Below are 11269 nucleotides of genomic sequence, written 5' to 3' on the forward strand. Positions count from 1 at the left end.
TGCTGTGGCTCTGGCGAAGGCCAGCAGCCTACAGCTCTGATTAGACCCCTAGCCTGGGACCCTCCATATGCCACAAGTGCGGCCCTAGAAAATACAAAAAGACAAAGTTGAAGTTCCTGTAAGTGGGGAGACTGCATGTAACAACCCTGCAAGGCTTGGTGTAGTTATCCCATTTTACAGAGAGGAAACTAATATTGAGATGGTAAGGGATATTTCTCCAGACACTTTAGCAGTAAGTAGCAGCAGTACTGTGGGTCCAAATATAGGACTGTCTGACTTCAAAGGCTTTGCTTTGATAGAAGGAAATAAAAAGAGGAGAAAAGCTTACACAGGAAGAGAGAAGAGAGGAGCAAATCAAAGCATATAGAAGTAAGCCAGAAGAGAAAAACATTTAGAGAAGGAAAGAAGAGGAAGAGAAAAACTTTGCTAGAATCCCTCACCTGGGAAAACCCCAGGTAAGACCAGCTCAGGGCTTGGCTCAACAACTGTAGTTTCCATTCTCCCTCTTCCCTTGCCAGTATGAAATTCTCATTTTTTACAGGTGTGAAAACTCAGAAACAGTAAGTCGTGTCTCCACCTCACATGGATAGATAAACTTCTTAGAGCCACAATAAGAGAATATCTGGGAAAAGGAAAGCAGTGAATGTTTGGCATATCTTTCAGCTACTGGTGGAAAAATACAAGTTATTATTTTTCTTGAGAGCAGATTTAAATACGTTAGTAAGTCAGACTCCACTGAAAGGGGAGGAAACCAGGCAACCCTCTTAGCTGAATTTACTGTTCCAGAGAGGAAGATCTTGGTGATTTTTCTAACAAACCATTGGTATTTCTCTCCCAATAGTTAATTTCGTGGCTCAGTTCTTTTCAGAGGAAGTGTAAAGCAGAGAGGAAGGTGTTGGTGAACCATAGACCCCCCCCACCTCTGAGCCCCGGTCAGTACAGCAGCCTTTGCCAGAAGACAGACTGGTATTCGTTGCAGAGGAGAGGGGTGCCGAATTCAATCTCCTCAGGAACTTCCTTTTATACTGTTACTAAATGCGATAGTTTCTGGATGGCCTGACCCGTCTCATTTGCCTTTGAGTTTCTATTAAACATTTCAAGAGTCCAAAATGATGACGCCATCGTCTCTGCCAAATCGTGCAGTTTGGGTGAGAGGTGGCAGACCAGCCAGAGTTCGGCCGACTTTCCGTGACTGGGCTTTTCCCCAAGTGTGGGACCCGGAGGAGCACAGTGTGGTGACAGCGGGTTCACAAACAGCCCCGTGACCTTGGGAGCAACTCCGAAGCACGTTTGTAAACGTGATGGTCTCAGTTCCTGCCTAACCGCTCATGCGGAGCAGTAATTAATGAACTCATTTTATACTGTAATCTTACTGGGAGCAAAAGACTCTATCAGTGTTTGGGTGTGACCGGCGATGATGTTATTAAATCCCTATTAATAGGCTATTTGGAGATGAGGGAGAGGTGACTGAGGAGAACTCGGCAACAGGAGAATTACACCGAGGGAGCTCTGGCCCTGAGGCACGACGGCTGACGGCTGCGCGCGTCTCCACCGACAAGGCGGCACAACCAGAGAAGGCTCTCATCAACCGCGGTTCTCGCAGCGTTTGTGGCCATTACGTCACGGCCTCCTTCGCCTCTCATTGGGCGAACCCGTCCAATCATGTGACTCCAGGATGGCTTATAAATACAGGCGAGGAGACGGTGTTGGTCCGCCATTTCGTGGACGCCGGATCGGGGAGAGTATCTGCTGGAGCCAGGCGGGAGGGGAGTGGGAAGAGGCAGCCGCGGGTGCGTGGATTTGAGTCTTCGCATTTCTAATCTAAGATCTCGGTAAGAGACCAGCGACTAAAGGAATGAGGTGGGAAATGGGCCTTAACAGGACCGAGGTGGGGTCAGGCCCAATGGCGGCGCCAGATTGAGACAAAGAGACGCTGCCGCCATTTTGTGACGTTCAACACGGGGCGGTGGAGGGGGCTCCCGGCCCCCCGGAGCAGGCACCCAGGCTTCCAAGTGGAGGTGCTTATAACCTTTCCCTGGGGGGCTGAATCGGGGAGTGAGATTGCTCGAGTTGAGGCAAAGAGGGTCTCGGTAATCGGTTGTACTCTAGATCGCGGCCATTCAATTTATGGCGCCTTTTTTTTTTCTTTTTGCCCACGTTTCCTTAAGTAGCGTCTTAGGATTTTTTTTCTTCAAGTCACTACTCAAGACTGGACCCTTCGATCCATATTTGAGGATTTCTCTACTTTCTTTCATTTTCGTGTTACTTTAACTTCACTTTTTACAGCCTGAATCCAATAACTATTTTTTTTTAAGCTGATCTTTCTTGAGCTGTATTGTTCTTATAGCTGCTTCGCATTAAAACTGGTCAGGGTAAAGTTTTTGGGAAAAATTAATTCCCCAACAATGGGTTTGGTCTCGGAACTCCTGGGCACAGGGCGGGGTCACACAAATAGGATGTGTCTGGGCGGGTATTTTTTTTTTTTAATTGGATAACGTGTTTATGAAAAGCCCTTAAGCTGAGTTTTTGGACAGGCTGCTTTTCGTATGTAATCTACAAGTTGATTAGATTCGTTGCTGAGGCGGCTTTATTAGTATTGAAGGTTTTTCAAATGTAAATTAAAGTGCCTTAAATTCTTGCACAACAAATCTATTTTTTTCCCCATGAGGTGGAGTTAATGTAACATTCATTTTAAAGTGCACGATTCAGAAGCATTCAATACCTTCACAATGTTGTGTAACTATCACCTCTATCTAGTTTTAAAGCATTTTATTATACCCACTAAGGTGACCTGTACTGTTATGCAGCCACTACCCTTTTGGCCTGCCCCTTTCTCTCCCGCAGCCCCTGGTAGCTACTAATCTGTCTCTGGATTTACCCGTTTCGGATATTTCACATACATGGGATGGTATTACGTGTATTTTTTTTTGTCTGATATCTATAACTTAGCATGCTTTCAAGTTTTGTCCATGTTTATGGGTACTCGTTCCTGGGCAATAATTTTGCTTCTCCATTTTGTTGCTGGATATTTGGATTAACACCTTTCAGCTGTTGAGGGTAGAACAAGATAATATATTTTTAAAAAACAAGTTTGTCCTGCTTGAGTGAAGTTTTGGCTTGTGAAGGCACATTACTATCACTTTTTTAGTGGTTTAGCCTTAACTGCTGTCTTGTCTTCACTTGTCATTTTGTTTTGTAGTCTCCTGGTTTTGCTTTTAATCCTACTTTTCAAAGTTGTTCCTCCCCCCCTTCAGATAACTGAAATAGGTTTAAGTCTCTCAGTTCCCATTTTGTGGCGTATGCTCCTCTACTGTTTCCTCCCTCCACTTCTCTGGGAGGTGATTTTTTTTTTCTTACACAGCTTGGCTTCCAGGTGGTTATTGGCAATGATTGGGGTGTTTCAAGGGTAGTGCCTTTACCTTTTTTCTTTTTTTGGTTTTTGAATTCTTTCCTAAGGATCTGTTTTTTACTGTGTGGGTTATGATATTTTGGATTTTTTTTTTTTTTTTTGTTACAGAAATGCATCGTGATTCCTGTCCATTGGACTGTAAAGTTTATGTAGGTAATCTGGGAAACAATGGTAACAAGACTGAATTGGAACGAGCTTTTGGCTATTATGGACCACTCCGAAGTGTATGGGTTGCTAGAAATCCTCCTGGCTTTGCTTTTGTTGAATTTGAAGATCCCCGAGATGCAGCTGATGCTGTCCGAGAGCTAGATGGGAGGTAATTTGTTAATTTTTGCTAATAATATGTTTGTCCTTTTAATATTTAAAATCTCTAGGATAAGAGGTTTTTAGATGGCTTCGTGGAGATTTACATAAATTTTTTTTTCTGGCCAAAAAAGGACAACAGTTTTAGTGACGATACATAGGGAGAGTTTATTCAGTTTGCCATTGAAGAAAAGAATTTTATTTGCAGTTGGCGGGTGGAGAGCAGCATCCAAAATATGACTGAAGTATTTTAATCTAAATCCACTATAAAGAGTCATGTTGTAAACTTTGAAATCTAAAATTGTGGAATCAGACATTCCCTTATGGTCACATCCTGATTGATTGTAGCTGGATGATGGTTACATGGGTTTATTGTACCATTATCTTTACATGATAACACTTTTTTTTAGGAAGTGTGGGTGTTATTTCCCTATGCTTTTAGTGTCTTGTTGGCTGGCTAAGTAACACCTGAGGTTAGTTGGGTGTTTTGTTTTTTGTTTTTGTTTGTTTTTTCTGTGCTAGTGGCTTGTGGATGTTCCCAGGTCCTGGGATCAAATGTGACAGTGCTGCATTCTATTTTTTTTCTATTACTCAGTGAATTTATTACATTTTTAGTTGTACGATGATAATCACAATCCAATTTTATAGGATTTCCATCCCCCAACCCCCCCCCCCGAACTGTCTCCAGTGCTGCATTCTTAACTTGCTGAGCCACCGGGGAACTCGAATAACACCTGAGTCTTAAAGTGAACTAGTGTTGCCCTTTATCCTGGCATTTGCAAACCACTGGATTTCATGAAATCAAGGAAAACTTTGATCCTTAAGATGCAAAACTGAAAGGATCTGAGAGTTGGCTGTAAAGCTATATGAAAGGTCACTTAACTAAGCAAATTGCAGAAACTGGTTGAGAGCCCCACCTCTTCCCAGTGTCTGTCCAAATGTGGCTTATCTAAACTTAATGGTTGTGGATCAATGAAGAGGTGGGAGATAACTTTCTTACTGTTCTCACTTGCAATTTCTTGTCAACTATTGTGTGATGATTGAGTGGAGAGGGTTGTATTAAATAAATGGCCAGAATGCTTCTGTCCTGTTTACTGCTCTTTACTTGGAGGTATGAGGAGAGAGGAGACCAACAAATATAGTAAGGTTGGTAAACAATTGCTGGGACCTCAAAGGAAGTAGTCACACCAGCATGTACAGATGAACTAATTCTTTGAGAATGGATCCAGGGATTTTCACACTTAATATTGTCACTGTGATCATTGAGCCCAATGATCACACTGACTAACAAAGCAATAAAATGTAAGGAAGGTGTTTTTTACCAGAAAAAAATATAGAAACTAAACCTTGTTTTGGTGTTAAGAATTTTATGAGCATTCAGATGTTTCTTGCACAGAAGCTAGCTATAAATGAATGTTGGGTTTTTTTTCCCGCTTTAATGTGTATCTCTTAGTCAATCCAGCTGCTTTAAATTTAATGTTTCTTCCCTCTTAGAACGCTGTGTGGCTGCCGAGTAAGAGTGGAACTCTCTAATGGTGAAAAGAGAAGTAGAAATCGTGGCCCACCTCCTTCTTGGGGTCGTCGCCCTCGAGATGATTATCGGAGAAGGAGTCCTCCACCTCGCCGCAGGTACTTAGAGAGAGCGTGTTTAGAGGTATTGGTATAATGGAGTAGCTGATAGGAACAGGTATTCTCTTAAAGTTTGTTGGTGGGTTTTAAACTTTGAAGAATCAGAGGTTTTTATGAAACATTTGCTGGGTGTAGCTTGGGGTATGTGAGTTGTGCTGAGTGTTGGCTTTTGTCTTAGGTCACTGTTCATGTTGGTAGTCAGTAACTTCTATCTTGGATCTATCTTCTAGTTCATCTTCTAGTTGCATCTTTCCAAGTCTTCCCTTATACTTCAATTTAGGCCTTTTTCCATTTCTTGACTCCATAATGACAAACATTACATTCAATTCTAGCTCTTCACCAAAGTGTGTTTTCTACTATTGTAATATTTATCAAACAGGCAGCTGTTTTAATGTTGCAACTGGTAAAGTAGAAGTCATTCTGAAACTAACTTAAGTCACTGACCAATAAAGGGGGCTAAAGTAATCCCAGTCATCTGTTCTTCAAACCCAAATAGGAGAGAATTCAGTTTTTTTATAATTAAAAATGGCATCTTTCTTGGACCAGGCAGTATTGTCTGGATGCTAACTCCACATCTCCTCAAACCTCCAAAATAGTTTCTATAGGACTGAATTTACCTCTTACAGGTGAGTGAAGTCCTTCTAGGAGATAGGAGTTCAAAATCTTGCCCCTTTTGCTGTTTTGAAAAACAAAACAACACACTGTTGCCCATCATAATAAAGAGTATTTGTTAGCTAATAGATGGTTGTACTGATGGCTTGTTTTTCATTTTTTTTTTGTGCTTTTTGGTCCATCTATTAATAAAAATGAACCCCGTTACAGAGTCACCATCATGTCTCTTCTCACCACCCTCTGAATCTGCATTAGCCAGTCAACTAGCCCTTTCAGCGTCATGTGACCAGCGCGCCCCATTCAGCTTGGCTGGTGTCGTTTCACATGACCCAGGCATGGCCAGTCGTCAGGTTGCACCGCCCTTTGGTTCCCGAGCATGCTGTTTTCTCTCAGCCTTCTCTCCAACCTTAACCAAATCGGCAGCAGCCACCTCGACCGCCCACACATTCCTGGCCAATCAGCTCAGCTGTTTATTTACCAAATGTCTTCACAACAACTACAGCAGCAGCCTTCGGCTAACAAAAAAGCAGGAAAAATCCACAACACCCCCTTCGCCAACCAACTAAATCCAACGCAACATCTGGCAAAACCTTTTCAGCAAATTCTTCCTGGCCGTCAGTCCGGCAGCCTCACCTCACCATTTCTAGCTTGTTGAAACCCAAAAACTAGTAAGTTTTTCCTGCTTATACAGTTTACTGCTGGTTAAAATAAGGAGTAAGCGGCTTAAAGTAATTCTTTTTTCTGGATCAAAGGCTGGCTGTGCATAATTGAATGGTAACGTACATATATATTGCTTGAATAAAACTTTTAAGGGTGATAGGGAACTCATAATGTAACTAGACCTTCAAGTGAAACTTATTTGCATGTTTGAGATGCCAAACTAAAATTTTAATAATTCTAACAGATTTAGCTTTCCTTTCTAGCAAAAATTTGTTGAATCCTATCACCTTTAAATGGTTTTACTAACAGTTTTCAAAAATTAAAATTTTGGGGGTGAAGTGGGCCAAGCTAAGGTAATTTTGATAAGCCTAAACACACTCTTAAATGTGACGATCACAAATGGCAGTTCTAATGTAGCACTTAATGGCATCAATATTTACACCTAGCGCGTTTTCACAGAATTACACTATCCACCTGGTACCTAAGTCTTGTCATGGACTTATAGGTTTGCATGGGTTCCAAATACTGATTTATGGTACTGTTTTTGGAACTACTTGTGGGACTACATTTTGGTGTGGTGTTTGGGTAGTGAAGTTAGTTTGACATGGAAGTTTTGCATTGGACAGATCTGCTGTGAAGCATTCTTTGTTAAAGTGAATCCATGGTTGGATACCTGCTTTTCACTTGAGCTTTTGGTTCCTTAATCCTTCTGTGCCTTTTTTCTTTTCTTTAAAAAAAAATTTTTTTTATTATTTTTGGACGATGGGTGCCAGTTCTTCGGCACATTCACTGGGCCCAACAGTGAGATTGAAAAGTTGGGAAATGCCTCACGCCATAAATGCTAATTGACAGTTAGCCTAATTTTCCTGTTTCTGCTTTTAGATCTCCAAGACGGAGAAGCTTCTCCCGTAGCCGGAGCAGGTAAATAACTACTTTTTGGGGGCCACGTTCTCAGAAATGGGAGTATTTGTGCTGTTCCTAAGCTGTTTTCCGAATGACTTGGATAATAGTAATAGATGTTGACTTTTATAATGACTGAGGTAGTATCTGGAACTACTGTTAAGTTGTAAGAAAAATTAGTTTTTCAAAATCTTGGAAATACAGGTGTATGATCCTGAATGGCCCAATTTTTTTTTTTCCCCTCTGACTTCAGGTCCCTTTCTAGAGATAGGAGAAGAGAGAGATCACTTTCTCGGGAGAGAAATCACAAGCCGTCCCGTTCTTTCTCTAGGTCTCGTAGGTAAGATCTTTAATGACCTGAGGCATAAAAGACCTTGCATACATAATGTACTAAAAACAAGTACTTCTTTTAAGTCATTTTGATACAATTTTTGTAACTTTTGTTTTTTGTTTTTAGCCGATCCAGGTCAAATGAAAGGAAATAGAAAACCAGTTTGCAAGAGGAGTGGTGTACAGCAAATAACTTCATTTGACAGGAGTATGTACAGAAAATTCAAGTTTTGTTTGAGACTTCATAAGCTTGGTGCATTTTTAAGATGTTTTAGCTGTTCACATTTGTTTGTCTCTTGGCAACAAAAGTAAAGATGTAATTTTTACACATAAAGATGTAATTCTCTATGGTTTGAAATGAATCATATGAGGCATGTAATACCAAGAATTGTTACTTTACAATGTTCCCTTAAGCAAAATTGAATTTGATTTTTTTTTTTAAAGTCTTGCATAGATTGATAATAAACCTCTAACTCCTGCCCAGCTAAACTGTGATGTTCAATATTACTGAAGCAAAACCGGCAAAAATTTGAGAAGACTTTCCATAGCTGGAATATGGTGTGCAGTTGTAGTTGAGCAAGCAGTCTTTAAAAGCTGCTATGAATGCAAACCAGCAGGTAAAAGTTAAAGCTGCATTATTAAACTACTAGATTAGAGGTTTAAAAATCCCACTAGTCTTCATAATGGACAAGATATTGTCCAGTTGTATAGAATCTAAGAAGTTTCAGGAAAATTAGTTTACTTTTGCTTTAGGTCATAAGTTCCTTCTGTGATTGCTATATATGAATACATAGCTCTTTGTAACATTCTTTATTTGAAAATTGGAGACTATTCAAGATACATTCTGATGTCCTACCAGTTTAAGGGTACATTGTAGAGCTGAACTTTGAGTTACTGTGCAAGATTTTTTTTCATGCTGTCATTTGTAATATGTTTTGTGAGAATCCTTGGGATTAAAGTTTTGGTTACAAATTGTTGTTTAACCTGAAAGCCTGTTTTTCCTTGCAAAACTAAAATCTGTGAGCTTGGTACCAAGTCCAGGTATAACATTCCTATTGGAAGCCATACTTATATTTTCTTGTAAAGTGCTTTTGACAATAAAATATTAGCATAATTGTGTAATAGTTGAACCCACTGTTACCATAGTTCTTGTCCCATAGAAGGCAGTTGGTTACACAAATCTTAACGCTGTAAGACACAGTTGAGGCTTTTGAAATGAAAGGAATTGTGTCCACCTAAGTGATAAAACTTAAATTTTTAGGCGTAGAAGCCAGTTCAAAAAGTCCATGATACTCAGTGACCAACATTTTAAAGTATAGCCACCTGATACATTATAATCCAAAGTTGCCCCTTAAAAAGGGCTTTTATCATTAGCATGAAAACTTTAACACAGAGCTTTAAAAATTGCTTCCATTTTATATAATTTGAGGTGTTGCATGGGAATTCTAAATTGGTCCGTCATGATGTAAATCCACTATATGGTTAAAATGTAACAGTACAGAGTTGCATACGGAGGCATGCATAACTTTCCTCTTAGAAATCTAGAGGAGTTGTAACTTCAAATTTTTGTGCAATTAGATTAAATCATAATACAACAGTCTTGTGGCTTAGTTTCCTTAAATGTGCTATTTAAAGATAGTTTTGGATTATGCTGTACTGACTTTAATGTGAAAGATAAATCATTAATCTGTAAGGATATTTTATAAGATACAAATCCTAAACACTATTTCCAGTGGTCCTTCTTAATAACCTTTCATGCAAATAATCAAGGGAGGAGAGTCTTTTGGTATCGGTGAAGTTCAGTATGAGCCTTGTTATAGAAGATATTGTTAAGGCTGCCTGGTCATTTATTGGAGCTCAGATTTAGGGCCTTTTGTCATTTCATAGCTTAAAAGCTTTTGTTATGAACAAGGCAAGATAGCCAAAAATTCATGGAAGTAATAAGGTATATTAATTACACTGCTCTTAAATTTATATGGGCATTTTTGGCAGCATATAACTTGAGACTTAAATTGGAAGGGTTTCTGTAAAAAATTATGGCAAAATGTGGCTGATACATAAAGTTAACCTCAGGGAGTTATCTTTAGGATCCAAATTTGTAATCACTTTAACCAGAAGCCCTAACACAAATTTATGGCTTGTTAAAAATATGGAAGATAGAAATTGTTAAAACCGCATTCTACATTTAGATTGCGGCTATTCACTAGTTTCTGAAATTATAATTCCCATTTGTCAGTCTGTCTTGCATCATCAGTTGATGATACTGAAAACAGTCATAAAAACTTTGACTTGTGTATGATTACAAATGTTTGCTTACTAATATTTGGTGATAATTCAAGGAACATACCTAGGGATGATAAGTTGTTTTTTATGCTTACAGAAATATTTAACACTGATTCTCAGTTCATTGTGGATTACTTACCTCCATGTCTTAAGCAGAAAGATAAAGACAAAGATATATTAGCTGGAGATTTTTTTTTTTAATTTTACAAGATTTAGATACCTTTTGTCTACTGTTTCTATACTTTTTATAGTTTCTTAAAAAAGATCATGTGATCAGTAGATGGCATCTCCAGGTTTTTTCACCCATGTCTGGATAGATAGGAAGCTCTGGTTGCTTTTTGTTGTAGAGTCATGGTTCATGTTCTTAGAGTGCTGCTTTATCAGGAATGGTGTTAATCATAGCAATTTCCAAAATAACACACATCTGATTCCAGACCCACTGACTCATATTTCCATTCCTGGTTACATAAGAACCACTGGTTTAGAATTTTGTCTTAATGTGCTTTTATTTTCAGAATCCTGAACATGATTTAGTTGTCAGATCTAGTTGGTGGTAATGTCTTCCAGGTTGTATATTTTTGTACTAGACTGCTGCCTTCTGGTTTCCTCTTTTTCTTTTGAGAATATGAAAGATTTTTGTAATTAAAGTAGCTGAAGAAAAACTGGGTTGGAGTATATTTTTATCAAAATCTGATAGTGTTGAATTAAATTTTATGTCCACAAAAGCTTTTTTCATCCTGTTTTATTCATTGGATACCTCACAAGAATTTAGTTCTACAGCATACTTGTGAGGTTCTGAGAAAAGACATTGAAAATAAGGTCTTTTGATAAACCTAAATAACTGCTTAATTTTGTTCATGCAACTTTTCCTGTATTGGGACTGTAGAAATTTATAATACAGTATTCTTGTCATTTTGTATCCCAATTTTTAATTATTAATGGAACATACGACAGCTGAGATGTTTCCCAGGTTAACATGAAATAGATGTGGAGAACATTACTTTCCTCATATTTAGTTTTTCCTTGGTTCTAAAGTCTTAGAATCTGGCCACTAAGTGCCTTAAACTATTAGTATGTATATACACTTAAGAAGTGAAAAATCTTAGAAATGTTGACACTTAGCTTCATTTAGGGCTTGTTAAA

General features: G+C 38.9%; 1 protein-coding gene across 2 annotated transcripts; it reads left to right on the forward strand.

Moving 5' to 3' along the window:
- Positions 1-1701: 1701 nt before the first annotated feature.
- Positions 1702-8973, forward strand: SRSF3 (serine and arginine rich splicing factor 3). 2 transcript variants are annotated; one of them, XM_047795225.1, is made up of 6 exons: positions 1702-1832; positions 3518-3725; positions 5207-5341; positions 7496-7534; positions 7767-7853; positions 7971-8973. In XM_047795225.1, exons 2-6 carry the CDS (start codon positions 3520-3522, stop codon positions 7996-7998), a joined length of 495 nt encoding a protein of 164 aa, XP_047651181.1. In that variant the 5' UTR covers positions 1702-1832; positions 3518-3519; the 3' UTR covers positions 7999-8973. The 2 variants fall into 2 exon arrangements, with proteins under 2 accessions (XP_047651181.1, XP_047651180.1); XM_047795224.1 differs by having other exon boundaries at positions 1767-1790.
- Positions 8974-11269: the final 2296 nt, after the last annotated feature.

This window comes from Phacochoerus africanus, chromosome 9, assembly GCF_016906955.1.
Source record: "Phacochoerus africanus isolate WHEZ1 chromosome 9, ROS_Pafr_v1, whole genome shotgun sequence".
NCBI lineage: Eukaryota > Metazoa > Chordata > Mammalia > Artiodactyla > Suidae > Phacochoerus > Phacochoerus africanus.

Bases quoted from the DNA above. Each gene is read 5' to 3' on its own strand.
- SRSF3 (XM_047795225.1), top strand. From the start codon at position 3,520: ATGCATCGTGATTCCTGTCCATTGGACTGTAAAGTTTATGTAGGTAAT. The intron at 7,535-7,766 runs GTAAATAACTAC...CTCTGACTTCAG, and splicing joins TTCTCCCGTAGCCGGAGCAG to GTCCCTTTCTAGAGATAGGA. The intron at 7,854-7,970 runs GTAAGATCTTTA...TTTTGTTTTTAG, and splicing joins TCTTTCTCTAGGTCTCGTAG to CCGATCCAGGTCAAATGAAA.